This window comes from Dermacentor variabilis, chromosome 3, assembly GCF_050947875.1.
Source record: "Dermacentor variabilis isolate Ectoservices chromosome 3, ASM5094787v1, whole genome shotgun sequence".
Lineage (NCBI taxonomy): Eukaryota > Metazoa > Arthropoda > Arachnida > Ixodida > Ixodidae > Dermacentor > Dermacentor variabilis.
Window position 1 is genome coordinate 73,918,114 of NC_134570.1, and position 19,837 is coordinate 73,937,950.

General features: G+C 46.4%; 2 protein-coding genes across 2 annotated transcripts; one reads left to right on the top strand and one right to left on the bottom strand.

Annotated features, from left to right (window-relative positions):
- Positions 1-1,194: 1,194 nt before the first annotated feature.
- LOC142573991 (endochitinase-like) lies at positions 1,195-11,092 on the top strand. Its single transcript, XM_075683191.1, has 6 exons — positions 1,195-1,393; positions 2,351-2,445; positions 3,354-3,465; positions 6,757-6,924; positions 7,424-7,543; positions 10,721-11,092. The coding sequence occupies exons 1-6, from the start codon at positions 1,223-1,225 to the stop codon at positions 10,853-10,855; spliced, it is 801 nt and encodes a 266-aa protein (XP_075539306.1). The 5' UTR covers positions 1,195-1,222; the 3' UTR covers positions 10,856-11,092.
- A 3,712-nt stretch (positions 11,093-14,804) lies between these two features.
- Positions 14,805-17,303, bottom strand: LOC142574566 (uncharacterized). Its single transcript, XM_075683618.1, has one exon. It carries the CDS (start codon positions 17,301-17,303, stop codon positions 14,805-14,807), a length of 2,499 nt encoding a protein of 832 aa, XP_075539733.1.
- Positions 17,304-19,837: the final 2,534 nt, after the last annotated feature.

The following is a 19,837-nucleotide window of genomic DNA, read 5'->3' on the forward strand; positions in this document are numbered from 1 at the left end:
ACGAGTGGTCAAGCCAGCGGAAGAGCAGGTTTGACGAAAGAACGCGCACACCTCGTTTCCAGCACAAATGTTTCAGAATTTACGCGAAGGCGGCTTCGCGGAGTGAAAAGCGTCGAACTGAAGTAGACACAAAATCCACGCTTATCGAGAGCCACAGGTAGTAGGAGAGAGATCAACCTTATTTTACAAAGTGCTCTCTGCAGGAGCGACCGGCGCTTGTAACACGTTGTCACGTGGTGTTTTGGGGTTGGGAAATTCCCTGGACGTGCTTAATCTTTTGCACGAGGAGTCCCCAGAGCACGGGGAGGAGGTGTTCTGGGGGAGCGTTCGCCCGCGACAGAGAAAGGAATGAGGTCAGTAGGGAGGGATGGAGCTATATAGGGGTGATATTTAGCGTGATCGCGTGTCCAGTGGACGTAGAGCACAGTCGCGAAACATTCAGAGTAAGTGGTATGCCAGCGTCGCTCTCTGAGGCGTGCGACGATACTGTTGACCAATGTCCCTGTGAGGACTTGGCGAATGAGGAATGTGATGGTGGCGTTTACTTGAGAAGGTATGGTAGACGCGCGTGTCGACTGTCGCATGTCTCGCAGTTTTAGGGGAGGCTCTTCTCTGCCTGTGCTTGGCGTGACAAGTTCTCAAGGGTCGCCACACTGCGCTAACGCTGTAGCTGTTACAGTTCACCAACGTGCCAATACAGGAATCGTTAAAGAGAACAGCCGGTAATGCCGCATTCGACGCAAATCCGCGTCGACCATCGGAGCAAAGGAACCCAGAATCAACCTACCCTAACCTCGCTTTCCGGAATGTTGTGTCTTATACGCAACATCGCGCCGCGGTAAACACTACCGGATGGTGTCGCTGTCTCTAGTAGTGATGGCAAACGAAGATAGTGTAGGAGATGTGTGCTACGATGAATTTCGTCGTACTTTCGGCGAGTTTGTCGGGTACCGTGACAGGTAGCGTCAACACAGAGCCTTCAATAAACCTCTAGGCTATACAAAAGTGTAAATGTCCAGCACGTGCTTACTGAACCTGCAGTGTAACACATGTTCGCTGTCTGTAAATGATATATACGAGCTGAATGTCGAGTACGTCTCTGACGATTTTTTTTTCTTTAATCGCTCAACCGAAGTTGTTTCACAAGTAATTTTTTAACCATGATCTCGCATTAACAGCGTTGACCATCAGCGACTGGCTGCAGCTGAAGCCAGCGGGGAAGATGAAGATGATATGCGGCCTGCGCGTCGTGCTGGCGCCCGTATTCAAGGACGCGTTGGACCCCCGTATAAGGACGATAATGGATACTTTACGCTCAACCTACGCCGATTTTGACGGTGCCGCGTTCACGTGGATCTCCCCCGAAACGAACCAGGAAATATTATTATACCAGGTGAGCAATGAAACGGCCATATATAGGGCGTTTCATCGAACACTTTCAAAAGTTTTGAAAGCTTTCCTGTAGCATATAACACATTTCTTTGTTCACGAGGTGGTCTACACGAAGCGGCGGACACTACTTGCACAAAATGTTGGAAAGCACAATTGACTAATTAACACAAATTCGCTTGATGGCATACATATGTGGGAACATCATCTTATATAAATCTTTATAAAGCAATTTTAATTTGCGTAATTATGAAATGTCACGCTCGGTGCGCTAATATCGCATTCAGAAGCGGGAGTCCCGGCACAAAGACAAAAAAAAAGATGCGCCTCAAAGTATTGCTTTTGGGTGTTTCAATCACATTTTCTCGGAACTTGGCGTGCTTTGCTTTGCGCTGTCATACCAAAATACAATTTGCCAGAATGCGGGACCATTACCTAATTGTAGAACACGACAAAAAGCTCCATTGAAGAATATCTTCGAATGTGACGCATAAAGGAAAAAAGGAAAGGAGAATGCAGGAAGCCAATTTCTTTCATGTTTGAGACCTACATTTGTCGTGTCGACGCATGTCTCTGCAGTGCTGTCTGTTCTCATGCTTTCACAACCTACTCAATTATGTCCCAGTGACGGCAACTTCTTTCGATTTTGATGTCCGCTTTTGTTGTGACAAGGCAAGTACTAAGGCTGTACCCGAGACCTTTTACGAAGAACCTAACGATCACAAGGTTGCTACAAGCTTTCTCTTATCCCGGAACTTCCAATATATGTTTTATTCAGTTATAAGGGGCCCAAAATTCTAACACGCGGCCGTGGGACCTTGATTCATCACGACAATTAAAGCTTTACTTTGCCTTATTTTACAATCTTTAAGCCAATATCTGAATGCATTCGTCAGGGCAGTGTCGTAACATTACTCTGGACAGTGGCGTGTCGTACATTCCTGCTTCCCGACTCTTCCAGGCATTGCGCAGCGAGTTCGCTCGGGCCAACTACAAGATAATTGCCCACATTGCGAGATTTCTCATCGATACCTACAATTTCGCCGAGATGAAAAAGTAAGCTAACGCAAATTCTTCAGAAAGGTATTGGCACACGCGTAGGCAGAAAGTGATTCGGTGAGGCCAGACATGTGTCAGCACTTTATAGAAAGTCTGCCTGCGGAAGAATCAACAATTATGTAATCATGAAATAACTGAACGCATGAAGCAACTGTGCCGTGCTGCATTGCTGGTCAGACACGTCAGTATTGATAAAGTTTCTGCTTGAACTACTGCCTATGAAGCTGTTAATCAGACTCACTACACCGCCATGTGCGCTGTAAGTTATGTCATGGTAAAACTGAAATGATGGCCCATTTTAGTTTTCACGTAACCCTCCATAATTTTGCCTCAGTGGTTTCATTGTGGCATCGATACGCTGTTTTCTGCAACATTAGCAAGCAGATAATGAAGTGGTCGCTTACAGGTATACACATAATTGATGCTATGTCGTGAATTTCGAAATTGGTAGTGTAAGTTTCCCAGGCAAAGTTTTGTAGATCTCGAGAATATAATGGTATGAACTAATACATTCTCTTCTTACAAAACTATCACAAGAGAAGCTCGAATTTCTCATTCCTTACTGCCATGTTTCCATTTAAGGTTGGAATATTACAAGCAACATATACACAACATATAAAAAAGCCATCCACCAGTGTCTTTGCTTATTACTGAATATATACTAAATGTTACGGGGAAGCTGAGAGTCACAAATTTTTTGCCTTGATCAGAATGTGCTGCAAGACACCTTCAACGTTGTAAATTAACGAACAAATGTGCTTCCGCGATATGTGTTACAACTAATCAACAGTTCGAACAAATGAGTTATCGCAGACGACGATGACGTGTTTGATGCAGTAGATAGGCCATAGCATGTATTGACTCTAAGTGTTAGGTACTTGTACATTCGCGTTTCGTTCATTCAGGTATGTGGACTTGATTGTGGTAAATACGCACGACTTCGCTGTCCATGGAAAGGCCTATCCACCTTGCATGTACCAATCTGGAGGCATCATGGATGTTGTGGACAAAAACTTGGTGCGTGAACAGATGGCTTGATAGTCACACCTAATGCTGTTCAACTAGTGCATGGTGATACGCAAATTTACTGATGACCATTACTTCCTTGTTTCAAAGATGTTCTCGCATCTGCGCCTAAATATTTCTCTGTGAGAGGAAACTAAAGTCGTCGTGCCATTCAATCTAGCGGAACGCCATCCACCCGTGTGTTTAATTTGTCATTTCAACATTCGCACAATTTTTTTCGCAGTGTTTTCAACCTAGAAGCAGCACTTGCGGTTTCAGTCGCGGTGCTTGATGGCGCTAAGCTTTGCGGAGGTTGACTCACGCTTATTGTTCTTTAGGTGAGCGTGTACTTACGTGTTGCATGCTGCATGTCGAAGATAAGCTACGATAAGATAAGTAACGTCGTGGTGGTCCAACCGAACATCGTAAGTACAAACGACAGGCATACCGTACATTTCTTCTAAGAGCACATCATTTTCAATGATTCTTAGTTTAAGTGGCGCTTGACTGCGGCTGAAAAAAGAAAAACCCAGACACTAGTGACTATTTGAACCCTTTACCTCGTTCGCTATGAACAGCATTCCTGTAACCCCGGCCCTTTGCTATGTTAAAGGCAGCCTTCAAGAAGAAGCCCCTTGGTATTATTTTGAAACATAGGCATTTCTAGCGCCTTCCGGAAAACTCCTGAAATATTTTGTCCTAAACAACGACGCTCACCCGCCTACTAATTTGTAGTTCCATCTATTGGTAAAGAGCACACTGCACACAAGCACGATTAGCGAACCCTCCTGCGGTGATCTTACCAGAGCCTGCCTTTATTCTTAGGTGATTCCTGAGATTGTTACTATTCGGAGTTCGAAGCATGTAGTCCTCCACCCTCCTGAACTCTTATTATTTGCGGGTTTTAGCCACGTCCTTCTTCACAATGCATGATGATACGATGCTAAAGTTTCAGCGCAGGCCGAAGTGAATGCTGCTTCCGAAACGCCACGGACTTTAGCAGATAATATGAAAATGGCATTGATTAACGCGATGCAACCAACGCCTTCACGCTGTCCGTACCATAAAGCTACTCTTCGAAGACTGCTGGCTTTCAATACTAAGCGACCCGCCGTGGTGGCGTAGTCGCTTTGGTGTTGCGCTGCTAAGCGCTAGGGTGCGCTATCTTATCCCAGCAAGGACAGCCATATTTCCACGGGAGGCAAAATGCAAAACGCCCGTCTAGCGTACACTTGGTAGACGTCAAACAAACCCAAGTGATTAGAAATAATCCGGAGTCCCCAACTACGGCCGTACCGTAAAACTCCTAAAAGAAAAAGAAAACAAGAATGTTAAGCGTCGTAGTTGTCGTGGTGACGCTCAAAGTGTATTCAAATGATGTTCTGGCACCAATATAATTTGCTTACCGTTGTTTAGCTCTATGTACAAGGCCATGTCGTGAACATCACGCGAGAGTCTCTTAATGCGAATAGGAGTTGGAGGCTCTCGAATCAAGAAAGCGGAATAGTCGCTGCAATGCTGACCGTTCTGCGCATCTCCTTCATGAAGTTGTGAATCTCGGGACAACTCGGTCAACACAATGCGAGCGCTGGTGCAGCGAGAAAAGAACGCATTGTAGAGCGCACGCGCGCGCACTACAATGCGTTCTTTCCTCAGTGAACCAGCCTTCGAATTGCGCTGAGCGTTGAGACAGGGCGTATCTACCACATTTGCGGTGCATACCAGAAGATAAGGCCGGCGCAAAACAGTCAGTGACTGTCATCTACCCAATGCGAATGTCATCTGTTCGCTGATCAAATCGTGGGTCATGTCGCGGATAGAACGGTTGGCTTGGTTTCGCACGATCGTTTGTTCCATTTAGAAGTGCATAGTCGCCGACGTTTGGCGAGTTCAGAAGCATGTGAGGTTCGTGGGACCCGAATATCTAACTACTCTCCGTCTCGTAAACTGTACAAGCTGAGGCCTCCCAAGTTCACGTTGGACAACGAAAAAGGTGTCAAAATGAAACTTGGAACCAGAAAGACGTACCAAGTTTGTGTAGAGCTAGTTACGGAACAGTAAATGCATAATTATCGAAAAAATAAAAGGACGAAATGAAATCCGCTCATTCAAACTGCGTCCGCACGAAACAGGAATCAGAAATGTTGCATTACTCAAGAGAATATATAGGCTTGTCCTGGAGATAGTGCAATCTGGAAATGTAGGCCGATCCCGAAAGTAGTGTAGCCTAAGAAGATAGACAGTAAATAAAACGAAAGCAAATTTTAGTTACTGAGCTCAGGTACACGAATAAGAGGACACTAAAGCAGGGTAAGGTGGCGTACTCAAAATTAATGCTGCTCAACAATAGTTGATATTCAAGAAGCCAACGTATTATGTGGGAACCTCTCTTCCTTCCCGGATAAGGAACGTAGAAAAACGTGAAACAACAAACCACATCCTCGCCGGAAGGCTTTCTCTTTCTTCATTGTCAACGGCATGTTGACTTTCTTCTTCTTTTTTGTATTGTGCTTTAGGAAACAAAAGTGTCCGAAAATAATAAACATGGTGGGCTTATTTCCCATAGCTTATTAAGGCGGTTCATAGTAAATACATATTACATTATCTGCGTTGCATGGGCTTATTTGGTAATCCGTTTTGCCTTGTGGTCGTATTTAGGGGGGGGGGGGGGGGGAATTGGTGGGAAGAAGGCGGAATGCGAGAACACTAGTGTACTGTGCATTAACGTAAATTAATTGATATGAATTCTATTATCTGAATAAAATTTATTTCAATTCAGTTCAATTCGGATCACTTTAAAGTGCAATACGCGGTCACAATTAATATAGAGTCCTCGGCTAGGGCGCGCCTGATAATCGGTTTTGGCATGTAAAAACCCAGAATTTATTGAAACTTTTTATTTCATTCCGTTTAAAAAAAATATTTTGTGCAACCAGCTACGACGAGACGTGGTTATTAATTCTGATATTCCGTGCCATACCTGTTACATTTAGAAACGAAGCTAAATTTTTTTTGTATTTATTGCGTAGGAAACGCAAAATCTAAATAATAGAAGGTGTGCGTAAACGCAAAATAAAAAGACGAGAGAAAAAACGCTCCATTCCGAACTGTACATCCCCACTTGAAACACGTGGTTTTTCATTATAGGTAAGGCTTTTGCAGGCGTAAAAAAATGCTACCCCATGGCGGATAGGCATATAATTATTTAGCGGGTTCGTGTACGTTGTGAAGCTAAAGGGACCATAACTCATACGGCGGCGAAAGGTTGACACGGATGCCCTCTCGATCTGCTTCATTCGGTAGGTGGATGTACTTAACCGCATCCTAACGTTGGCTCCGTTCCTGAATACAAAGCTGGTCCCAACCGTGTCGACGGTCGGCAAGAAGTACGTCTTCGAAGACGCGAACAACGTGAATGTTGGCGACCGCGTCGACCTGTCAAAACCTCCGGAGGACTCTCCTCTCTTCAAGGTGCGCATATATCGGTCTTGAATGCCTGGTAGGCTCCTTAGAGCCTGCTTAAGTTTCCTTTTCGGCCCTTGCTCACATAAGCGGTCACTGTGTATTCCGCATTTGTGGGAGTAGGAGTTGCGAGAGCATTTACTAAGAAAGCAGATGTGAAATTCCAGCACCTATTGAAGTTTAAGCGTAGCACGAAAGGCCGAAGAAGTCTGGTGCCCATGGTAAAAAGGGGTTGACTCCGAAAACCGACTCTGTAGTGGAGCTATATGGATGCACTCAGAAAGCAATTAACCATGTACTAGCTTCGACTCATATCTCAGTGCTTTCACAGGAACGATATTTCTGCTGACCCCCGATGAGTACTGACGTTTCATACTTCATTCTTTCTTTGCGCACTGCGGTCGACAGGTTGTTGTCGGTTGCTTCCGCTAATTGATGGGTATCTAATTAGCACTCAAAATAGAATAGGCGTCAAAATAGTCACTGTTTTGTCTCACTGTTCACGCAGTTTTGTCAAGATAGAACAACATGGACCACGAAGATGGACGACAAAACAAAATGCGACACAGCCTTCAACAACATGAAAGAATGGATCGGTTTCGAAAGCCCGACGTCCGTCGCGATCAAGGTGCGTGAAACTTCAAATATACACCGCGCGCGCTTGTTTGACCCCTCTCGGATTTGTTTTTTTTACACGTTTAGACAATAGAATACTTAAATGTGCAGATACCCGAGAATGGCCAATGGTGAAAATTTCCAACGTGCGGCCACTTTACGCACTTAAATGACGAGCGCTTTCCTATAAGCCGCTGGCTGATCTCTGCTGAAATTTCGCATAGGCGTACAACTTGACGTGAAGCTTAGCTTCAGGTATGTGGCGATGCCACTCAATTGCTTTTTTTTTTCATTTCTGACGCAAGAGTACACTGGAGTCATCTGTTAGGGCTACGCCAAAAGCCCGGTGGTCACCTTAGCCGTAAGAGAAGGCGCGACCGTTCCGTTGCAGTGAAATCAACGTGTTCTGAGTTGCATCGTCGCTTGCGACGCTTTAACCCGTTTTCACGGTGCGGAGGTACACACAGTTCGAATTTATTGTTGAGAGAAACTGCATGTTATTCCATGTTAAGTGTGTTACACGTCATGAGAAAGAATGAAGTGGCCTATTGAGCCAAAAAGCCGGCGTCTGTGGCAGCGGAATGGCACCTAAGTTACCATTGGCTGCGACCCCCGTTACTGGTGTGCCTCGATGGAGGGAACACCTGCTGCCGCACCAGATGTTGCTTGAGGGAAGAGGGCACCGCCGCGACACCGCGTCACCCTAGCTCCGCCTGTGTTACCCTGCCTGTGCTATCCACGCGCTACTTGACTGCACAAGTTCTTACCTGCGTTCTAAATTCACTTCGGTAAAGGCTGAAAAAATAAAGTAAAAAAAAAAACAACAACTGAATCGATTACAAAGCAAAAAGTTGGCGGTAGTCATTCTGAAACCTATGACTCAAAGCACGCTCAGAAGCCGAGTGTGTTGGCCACTGGGCTAAAGCGGCGCCCCCTAGATAGCAATCAGTCCTGTATGCTCTGGTTTAGGACATCATGCAGTATACTTAGACCAACATTTCTATTCACAAGCCAGACGTGATGGAAGCGGTGACGTCAAATCCCCGCGGCTTGCTCAGGAGCGTGCCCATTATGTTCCATTGCAGTCGGGAATGATAGCATGACGTCACAGACCGAACTTCACCGGCCTTGTACTATCAAGGAGATGTTGACCCAGCGCTTCAACGTACTCGCTCGCCCGCAAGGAGTTCATAACTCGAAGGACCGCTCCGCGGCGTTCCATTGGAAATTAATGCTTTCGCACTCACAACTCGTAAGCAGTGTTGAGGTGTTCTTGAAATTTAAACATGTATAAGATGCACATCTCTGCGAAGTTTGATCAGAGATAAGCTAGCGGTTTAGCAGGTGAGGCTTGCAACAATTAACATCTAGCCAGATTCGAGCCCACGGCGTGTCAGCGGCATTCTAATGGCCAGCGGCGGCCAGATCGGCGACTTTATGTCCGGGCGCGCAAGGCGATTTCCAATTCGTATTTATCTGTTGCGCTTTTTGCTTCAGGAATGCCCCTCGCCGCTAGAAGACCGCTGACACGCCATGCGGTCGACGCTCGCGTGATATCACTAAAAATTGCAAAGGCGTACGCCAGGTGCTCTCATTTATGCCACATTCAATATAATATAAGAAGTCAACAAACACTGACACCTAGGACAACATAGGGGAAATTATTTGTGCCTAATAAATTAAATAAAGAAACGATAAATTAATGGAAATGAAAGTGGCTGGAAAAGCAACTTGCCGCAGGTGGGGAACAATCTCACAACCTTCCGCGTGCGGTACTCTACCAATTGAGCTACCGCGGCGCCTCTTCCCGATCCACTTTCTTAGGTATTTATGTTTCCTAGTAGAACCCTGGGAGGGTTAGCCAGCGCCACCACTCACAGATCTTGGGGTGGTGCACCCTTTCTGCCACAGGCGTCCCGAGAAGTGATCTTTTTGGGTGAAGGCAACCGGTCAATAAACCCACACATGTTATCTGAAGGCATCAATGTTGCCGGATTCGAGACCCTCGTTATGTAATAAACGAGAAGAAAGGGGGTTAACCGAGGGACCCGATTTTTATTAGTCATATAATACGAAGCCAACAAACACTGACACCTAGGACAAAATAGGGGAAATTACTTGTGCCTAATAAATGAAATAACGAAACGATATATTATTGGAAATGAAAGTGGAAAAAAAGTGGATTAGTGGCGGCGCTCGCTAACACTCCCAGGGTTCTACTAGGAAACATCCAAAGAAAGTGGATGGGGAAACGGCGCCGCGGTAGCTCAATTGGTAGAGCATCGCACGCGAAATGCGAAGGTTGTGGGATTGTTCCCCACCTGCGGCAAGTTGCTTTTTCAGCCACTTTCATTTCCTATAACGTATCGTCGCTTTATTTAATTTATTAAGCACAAGTAATTTTTCTTATGTTGTTTTAGGTCTCAGTTTTTCTTGGCTTCTTATGATATGACCAATAAATATTGGGCCCCTCAGTTAACCCCCTTTCTTCTCGTTTATTCAATAGAATAGTAAGACAGTGAAACAGATTTCTCTCTCGGACTGCTAGTCGAGCTCTCACTTTATTTATGCCGTCCAAAGTTGCTTGCTTTGTATATCGTTCTACTCCACAAAGTAATACTGCTGCCCAACGATCGCTCTTTATGCAATCGTATCCTTTTGCCAATCACAATTGAAAAATATACCAAAACGTTTGTGGTTTGTAGTGTAAACGCCTGCACAGTTACATCTTGCCTTTTGTGCCCTCTAGGCAGGTCTGGGGATTTCTAGTGTTCTGCCTTACGTGAATTGAGCACCACAGGTTATCTCGTGCTGTCTAATAGTAGTCTTGTGCCCCAGTCTAAAGCAGCCTGGTGGGCACATGACAGTGGTAGGGTGCATGCCTAGTGTCCACACAACTGTGGTCTAACACTACTGGGCAGTGGCCTAGTTCTGTCTAGTGCGCCCACCATAGGCCTGCGGTGCCTGCGGTGCCAACAGTCCTGCGGTGCCTGTTGTGCACGCCACACAAGTCTGATGCAGTCCAGTGCGCACGCCACGGTGGTCTGGTGCTACCTGGTTCTGTGCGCATGCCACTGTGGTATGGTGCTGTCTGGTGGGCACGCGCCCGTGTGTCGTAGTGCAGACTTAGTTAATCTGTACTGGAGCGAGTCTGGTCTTTTCTGCAATGTTGCAATCTCCTCTGCCGCAGACCGAGCTGGTGAAGAAAAAAAAACTTCCGGGCATCGCCGTTCTCAACATAGAGCAAGACGGCCGGGAAGCCTGCACCGGCGACAAGAAGCCGTACTTGCTGGGTGCTGTGCACCGGGGCCTCCGTATGCCTTGAGGGAGTAAAAGAACGATGACCGACTCCCACGTGGAGTTAGTAGTCGAGGCACATATATGAAACAAACAGAACACAGCAACACAACGTCTCGTCTTTGTTGCATTTTTCTTGATTAGATTTTCGGCACCCTTTGTGCCAGTGTTACCCAATGAAGGCTGAAAAATCAAATCCTACGCTTCCATGTTGAAATCCAAAGAAAAAAATCACCAACAGAACACATTGCAGTCGTTATTAAAAGTCTCGTTTAGTACATTCTTTGTGTGTTAGTGGTAGCGTAGGACATTGCATTGCAGAGTAGTAGTAAATCTGATAAACTAGCTTTTCTTTTGTCGTTTAGTTAGTCCTATGATATACTATAGCAAAATGCAACTGTGGAACGTGTTGAAGCAATTTGCTACCTGTGCATATATTAGCTCAATTTGCTTATTTTCCATAAGCTCTGCCTTTCATTATGTTCTTCAGTGTGGTCCCGAGTAAATTGGCTTGAAATACAGAGGCACACAGAGAAATGTATGATGCTTGAATGGTTTATTTGCGTATTTATTCAATGAGATCAAGTCAGTGGTTAAGGTGTGTTAAAGGCAATAAGCCTTAGCACTCTCCAGTCTGCCACAGCCGCTCGCCTTCTCTCAACCATGGTCTGATTATTGCACGGTGCCATAAGAGTTTCATACCAAAATAATGGAGGTAAATATGTAAAAGTTACCATGTGTTCCCTAACAAGCTATAGTCGAAGCAGTTTGTAGAGTTCTCATGGCATCGCGATGATTGCTAGCTTGTTCATGTTGAGGATATATATCATGAGTCGGTCTGTCACTGTACACTTGGAGATTATTATGCTAGTATAACGCCTTAGCATCAGGAATGTCAAAGTGCAAATAAGTGTGTGTGTGAAATGCGGAAAGCCGGTCACGTAGTATATATATATATATATATATATATATATATATATATATATATATATATATATATATATATATATATATATATATATATATCCACTACATGACCGGCTTGCCACATTTGGGCAACTAACAGTGGTCTGTTCCTGTCCACTGTCTGTTGTACTTCACTCCACGAAGAGGCAGGGTGTGCGTCGAGCTGGCTCCTGCACGACACTTTCCAATATGTTGAACGCGGATGGACCCGGGATCTGAAAGTGGTGCGACGTAATGCTCAAGCAGTCTTGTCGAATTTACGACTTAATCACCACTGGCTTTTGTTTTCAAAGAAAATTGTACAGTTTGTTATGTAGTGCATTTATTTTGCAGTTTTGCTCTCACGGAAGCCTGTACAGTGGTTATTATCGTCTTCACGATTACTGTATGGGGGCAAACAGGACTACATAAGCGAAATACGGGAAGATAAGATAAGGCAAAGAAGTGCAAGGGTCACAGATACTGAAGGAATACGTCATATCTGAAAACACTAAGAGGTATATACAGCTTTCTGTACACTCGCAGGTGCTGGACACCAATAGGCTCAGAAGAGTATTTTGAAAGCTACGAAAATCGAACTATATCTAAAAGGGGGAAGCATGCTGTATATATTCTGTGGTGGGTCAGCAATTAGTGTTGACGTGCAACGAATGATTTGCACCAAGAACAAGACAAATTACTATCACACTGCAGAACAATGCAGTGCTGGGTGAGTTTGTACGTATTAGGAACCTAGTAAAAGCACAGAATAGATGAAATGCATACAGCGGAAGACCAAACATGAGGGTCTTACACTTGCTCGCCATTAAACTTCGTTACTGTCAGGTACGATGTTCCGAAAATATCTTGGATCGCGAACTAACACTCAGAAACCACATTACAGATTCATTGACCAGAAAAGGCGGTGACTTAACAAACGTTTCTCTTTTCCTTGGGCGTCGAGTCTGAATCATAGCTGCCAATAATCGTCGTGCTGAAACATAATATACTATAATGCAGTGCGAAAGGTTTGAGGTGCACCTTTAGAAGCAGAGTAATTAAGCTGCCACTGCGAAAATCGATATGCGATTAAAAGGAAAAATTGGGCTCGTGTATGTGCTATTTACCGAATTCAAATCGCGACTCTCAGACTGAAATGCAGCAAGCGCTACGGGGTCAGGCATCCAATAAAGTCTTGATTCTTAAATCGACAGGAACTAAAGTTTCTACCTGCAGCATAATCGGTCCAGCACAGAGTATCTCATAATCGCATCGCATTCTTGTCATGTCTTCTCAGAATTTCGGTGCTCTATTGCCGCAAATAATTTTACATGCTACAACCTTTCAACACTGTTTCAGGCAATAAATTGTCAGACAATGTACAACAGTGTCAAAACTATGGCGCAGTTCCACTCGACACGCTGAACGCCTCATTCGTTAAGTACGTTGCATTTAGCGAAGGAGACTGATGCCAGCCTTGCCTACACTTGTTTGGTTGAAAGCTTTGACAACGCGATGACAAACACTATTACGTGTAGTCGTTTTATTTCTGTGTAACGTTTTTGAACATGACCCCCAGAGCTGCGCGGTTTATTTCAGCTGACGATCAGGAATGCAAATGGGGTCAACTTTTAGTGCACCTGAATTACGCAATCACAGTGGTTACGCAAGGTACATCAGCTAGTGTAGCAAATAGCTGTACCGTACTGTCGTACTGTTGTTTAACTTTTTCTCTGAAATATGAGTTCCCTGCGACTAAACATTTGAGTTTGTAAGAGAATGCGCTGAACTCAAAAGCGTGTTTTCCCACTTTCACGCATGCTGACACGTGTACTTAACTTTATCGGGCGACCACGTTTCGCCGCCTAACAAATTTTATCGCACAGCGCAGGACGCGCCTGCATGTAAAAGAAGTTTCTGGAATGTTATCGATGGTACCGTCCACTGTCTTTCACCGCGACTTGTGTAATCTCATTGCATCTATGCGCGACGCGAATAGTGTAGAACTTTGTGGAAGACACGCTGGTCCTAGTGGTTAATCTGGAACATTCGACGACTGATCTATAAAAGCCGACGCGCTTGACCCGCTGATCAGATTTTCGACGATCGCCGACCGTGTTCACCCCTATCGTTGTGCTATATTTGTAGCCTGTTTTGTGGGCACAGGTTCGCCCAATAAAAGTTAGTTTTGTCGTTCACAGTATTGCTACTGTGTTCTTCAACGTCACCACCACGTGACATCTGGTGGAGGTGCTTTACGTTCATGTACCGGACGCCCCGACAAGCCATAATCCAAGCCCGGACCGTAAAGACAACAACAACGTCGTCCAAGAACACCGAGCAAGCCGCCGGCTGCAGCAGCTGGCCCCGGAACACGGTCTTCTACCAGATACGGCCAAGAAGACAGTCCAAGAAGATCGTCGAGAAACGACCAAGAAGACATCCCCAATGGCAGCCACAGCGGCTCCAATAATTCTTCAGCAGCCCAGGGAACCACTGACATTCCGCGGTTCCACATTTTAGGACCCGGAAAGGGTCTTATAACACTTTTTCCATGAACCTTGCTTGTCAACACTCGAGTGAACATAACTGGTCATAACTTCATCTTTCTCTTTTCTATAAATTAAACATTATATGGTTCTCTGTTCCCTAATATACCTACGTGCTTATCGATAACTAGTTCAATAGTTCAATATCACGCTTGAGACCTCGAACAAAGTTAACGTTCTTTTTAGCACACTTCGACAATGCTCTCACTGCTCCACGGCAAAAAAAAGGACATTTGTAATATTCTACGTCGTTGCGATTGGTAAAGTTCGACATAAACGCACACGTTATTACCGTCTTCTCAAACATTGTAAGTACGCTTGGTTCATATTGTAAGAATAGGGGTTCATAACGCACACAGGACGTTCATTGGCTGTACAAACTGGTAACACCTATGGCTCCGTGGTCCAAGGTCAACCTTTGCGGCTATGTGAGCGAACAACGGGCAACCACATCTGTATGGAAGGGCGATCAATGTTTGGCAACTACATTCGTTCTAGAAACTTCACTGCCTTGATAGAGCCAGCTTCGTCCACAATTGTGTCACACATAATACCCTTCCCTAGCATGGCGTCCTCGAAGCCAGAGTCCCTCCGATCCTCGCACTCACGCGGTAAGTGACCATGCGGCGTTCGCTGGTGAATTGCTGAGGAACGAAGAGAAGGAGACAAAATGTCACCGTTCCGTGTCGCGTGCTCGCGCTGGCAGTATTGCTGCGCCAAGATCACGGGTGACTCATAGCATGGTGCGTACGGCTCGGACGGTGCGATTACGGGACCCTCTTGTGACTCCGTGGAGGTCAACGACTCCAGCGTGGTCGTGGTGGTGTCAGTAGAACTGTGCCTCAGAGAGTTTCTCGCCAAAGCAAATCGGGACTTCCGCAGTCCGCCAGAGTACGAAATCCTTTGCGGCGAGAAGGCCACGCTCATTTCGTGCTCGTCAAAGGCGAATGATCGGCCGCGTTTAAGCACTGGTCGGCGATGGTATGCGGCCACTGCAGAGGTATCATAGGCGGAGGAAACTTTTTCGTAACTGTGTACTTGCGCGACGCTCTCAACCGTGGGAAGCCTATTGTATATTTCTCCACAACCGAGTACAGCTGATGTGCTGTTCCTCGAGTCATATGGGGCATGGCTTGGCCTCCGGCGCTGGGACGAGTCGACAAAGTGACGGCCCCACATCTCCTGGCACAAGCTGCTATTGCACGATGGGTCATGCGCTTCGATCAACTCCTCGCGGTTCGCGAAGCGACCCCGTGTTCGGAAAGACATGCTTCTGTCTCCTCCCGTATAAGCGGTGGACTTCACAGCTGTCACCTCTGAGCTGCGCTCGAGCAGGCTCGAAAACCGTGCCGACATAAGTTTGGAGCTGTCTAACGATGCTCGCCGGTTGAAGCCGCTCCTCATGGCGGCGACGCGTAGGCCGGGTCCAGGTTTGCACTTGTAGCGCCACTGCTGCTGCTGGTGTGGCTGTAGCTCTTGTGTCGCGCTGTCTATGAATACGGGGCGCTCCACTGTGATGCAAGATCTCCGGGAAGATGACCGCCTCGAATCTGTCGTGATGGTGACGATCTTCCAGTCGCCCGACTTGCTTTGGCACAGTGAGTGTGCGACGAAAGGCGTCTGGTAGTCGGCGCTCTCTCTGGGGTGTAGGGACGCTGCGCTACCAGGCATCTTCATATCCTCGGAGCACTTTCTCTCTTGAAGCGGGCTCTGGTGGCTGTGATGGTAGCCTCGCGGAGAGAAGAAACTGGGCTTGCGCGTCAGGCGGGTGAACATCTTATGCACGTGTTTGCGCATCACCTTGTTTCTGATGACGTACAGGTACGGATTGATGAGCGACGAGCAGAAGAGGAGCAACATGGTGATGGCCGGGAGATCGTGCAGCGCAGTCTTGCGTGTTCGCGCGTGTGGCTCCACCAAGGTCATGGAGAAGTAGGGAAGGAAGCACCCCGTAAATGAGACCACAACCAGGACTCCCGTGCGTACTGCCTTCCACTTGTCGCCGAATATCGAAGACGCTTGACTAAGCGAAGATGTTCGTTTAGACCAAGCCAACTTCCTGTGCAGGTACGGAGACGCATGGTTTCCAACTTCCGTAGCCACCATCGAAGGCTGGCTGATGTCGTTGCCAACGGCGTGGAAGTTTAGGCGTGTGCACGCGCTATTGCGGCGAGCCGCTTTCAACATAGACGCGTATATCCACGTGATCCGGATAAACGGAAGCAGGAAGCCTACAACGCAGAAGACACACGAGTAAGCTATCGTGAGAAAACCGGTGTCCTGCCAGGTTACAGTGCACATAGCCCAGCTTTCTTGGTATTTAATGTCCGAGACTCCGCAGAGCGGTGGTAGTGCTACGACAATGGCGATGAGCCAAGTAGATACGATGAGGCCACTTGTTCGTTTCTTCGTGATGGTCATCGAATAGTGCAACGGGCTGTTGACGGCACAATTTCTGTCCACAGCTATGAGGAGAATGGAGAAAACATTGGCTAAGGTGAGGCACAGGGAGAGGGTGCCATGTACTTTGCACCACACGTCTCCGAATATCCATTCTTGAAACATGATGGACGCGAAAACGAATGGGAGAAGGGTGAAATTCTGCAGGAGGTACACGATGGCCATGTTCAACACAAACTTGTTCGAAGTCATGCGAACCGATGGCCGCTGATAGAAGAGAACAAACACGAGGCCATTGACAGCGACACTCGAAACCATGATAGCCAGCAGAAGCGTGAAGTGGACTTCGAGGCGGATGTACCTGAACGACAGCGACGATTGGTTGTCTTCTATGTCGACCGCGCGGTCGGAAGCGACTGCGCTGGCTTCACCGGACGGCACAAACGGCAGGATTTCTGATGACTGGTCCAAGGCAATGAAATTGGGGAAGGCTGGAGCTTGGTTGCGGGCAGTAAGATTGATGCTGATTGCACCGAGGTGCGGAGTTAGAGCAAGGCGTTCTCGATCGACGTTCAATTCCATGGCTTGCTGTCACCAAGAATACGAGCAATCAATGCCGGTAAATGGCATTTGGCGCGTCATGCTGCTTCCAGGCCCACCTGCGAATACATGACAAAGAAAAATGAGACCGAATTAGTATAAAATGAAAAGATTTTGATTAGCACTACGCTGGTGAAACCTACTTTGAATTAGCGCAATGTGATCTTAATTACTGCTCATTTGTTTGCGGTGACGCCGCTTGCTCAAAATAAAACCCACGGCGGAAGCGACTATAAAAAAGTGGTAAAGTTTATCCCAAATATAACACGTCGGGATAGTACTCCATCTATAAAGCAGGTGTCGCTTAGGCCCATCTATATTTCAATGAACGTCTCTGCGCTTGGCTTTGTCAACCCACCTCGTGCTCTCCAAAATTCTGATAACTTCCGTTTCTCTGAAAGTTGCAAACGAACATGCATCTTAAACCGGTGGCTGGCAGCCCGTTCCGTGCAGAGCAATACAATGGTTAATGTAAATTACGTAACAGTAGGGCGGATCTGCCAGATAATCTTTGAGCATGCTCGAAGGCGGTTCCGTTACAGGACCGCAATATTCCAAACCGGCAGCAGTGGGAGACCCTCTTGCTCAGCTTAGACAAGCGATACCCAGTCTGGGGCTTACAGCTTGCCGAATCAGCCGCTGAGACTCAGGGGATCCCGGCCTTCTGCCAGGCGGAGCGAGGCTGGGTCCGCCCCCGTAATTGCTTGCATCAATAAAAGCTCTCTCTCTCTCTCTCTCTCTCTCTCTCTCTGAAAGTTGTGTATTCCAACACCAATGCCTTAAACTCAGTGCAATGTCAAAACTAATAATTTCTCGCGTCAGTCAGTCACTACGCATCAATTAAGTAAGCCAACATGGAAATCTGAAAGGAATCATTGGAAACTGTAAATGTCAACAAAATAGAAAAGAACGTAAAACACGCTGTTTGCTATCTTTCTCAGAAAAAATAAATTGGGAAAATAGTGACATAGTTGCTTCAACCCATTATGAAATTGGAAAATGCTTCAGCATGTGCTTTTCCATCTTTTCTGGCACAAGCGTTATTTCTTGACGCGTTTTAATGACTGCACTGCAATTTTGACCATCCGTGGGGCTCATCGGCCATGGCTACTTTCTTTTCGGCACAGGATTCCGGGTTCGATTCCATGCCGCGGCAGCCCCATTTAGAAGAGAACAAAAGAAGGAAAGCCTCTGTGAGTGTAATAAAAAAAAACTTCCTAGTTTTATACAACATAACTCAACATTTTATTTGCTTATTTATTTATTTATTTATTTATTTATTTATTTATTTATTTATTAGGCTAACTTAATAAATTAGAATAATTGCTCAATACTATATTTTTTGAACAAGAAAAGCTAGCCATTTTCTGCAGCAGAAGGGAACCAGTATGGAAACACAAAGGGAAAACACCTTATCCCCCAAGAAAAAGAAGAATGCGTGAAAGTAAAATAGGAAATGCCACGGTTACCAATTGAACTCTGGCTGCCTAACACCCATCGTGGAAATATATCCGGAATAACCCACATAAGCACAGAACATTCCTTGAAGTGCGTCGACACTTTCTTTTTTTTCGAAGGAAAACAAGGCCGCTGGGTAAACATGACAGCTATCACGCAGAGCGTTACAGTGTCAAGCAGCGGAGCGAGAACAGAAAACGACAGCGAACGAAAACGCACGCTGAAGTGCTGTCACCCAAGGAGTGACTACCAGTGTCGCTTGTTGCCGAAGCGCTCGCGAGGTTGTACGCCCGACCTCTCGTCAGAACGCTAATCTGCCCGTGGTCCTTGGTACATGAAAAATAGCTTGTGTCGCCGCGGGGTCGTGGCCCCGGTAACGTTACGTGGCACCGTTGAAAGTAAACATGCAGGCCGGGGAGAAAGAGGGTGAGGAAACGCGGTGTTTGAGGCGGATCGACATTCGCTTCAGGGTCGCAATAGAACGCGAGCAAACACGCGGCGTTGGCCTTCGGCGCTTGTGTTGCGTGAGGCTGCGAAGTCGCAAGCGCCCTACCCGCCTTCCTGCGTCCACGATTTTTCCCACTGTTCGCGCGGCCTTCGCGCAGTCGCCTGCGGTGTCCACCGTTTCCAGGAATTATCGTACTCTGACGCCAGCGGGACCCCTTGACCATTACGTGCTGAAGGGTTCGGGCTTTTCACGTTGGACAACGAAGGCTGTTTCAGCGAAACATTTACGGTGACGACACGGTTACCTTAATACTATCACACGTTTCACAACAATTCACGTTTGTAAATCAACTGGTATGCTAGAATTAAAGGGACCCCTTTAATATGAATAGGGCCCCTTTAATAAGGACCCCTTTAGTTTAGAATTAAAGGGATCAGGCCGGGGAATCCGTTCCAAAATGATCGCAATGCCATTTTCACCGTTTCTGCGGTGTGTTCTTCTTTTCGCTGTCGTTGTTCTCAGCCATCTCGCAAGCTGAGCTGCATGGCCACAACAGCGTAAAGGCTTTTTTGGAGTACAAGATTCTAAAGAATTAAGGTATCTTGCTTAG

Coding starts and splice junctions, on each gene's coding strand:
- LOC142573991 (XM_075683191.1), top strand. CDS start 1,223: ATGAAGATGATATGCGGCCTGCGCGTCGTGCTGGCGCCCGTATTCAAG. Junction 1,394..2,350: donor AGGAAATATTATTATACCAG/GTGAGCAATGAA, acceptor CGACTCTTCCAG/GCATTGCGCAGCGAGTTCGC. Junction 6,925..7,423: donor AGGACTCTCCTCTCTTCAAG/GTGCGCATATAT, acceptor CTGTTCACGCAG/TTTTGTCAAGATAGAACAAC.
- LOC142574566 (XM_075683618.1), bottom strand. CDS start 17,303: ATGGAATTGAACGTCGATCGAGAACGCCTTGCTCTAACTCCGCACCTC.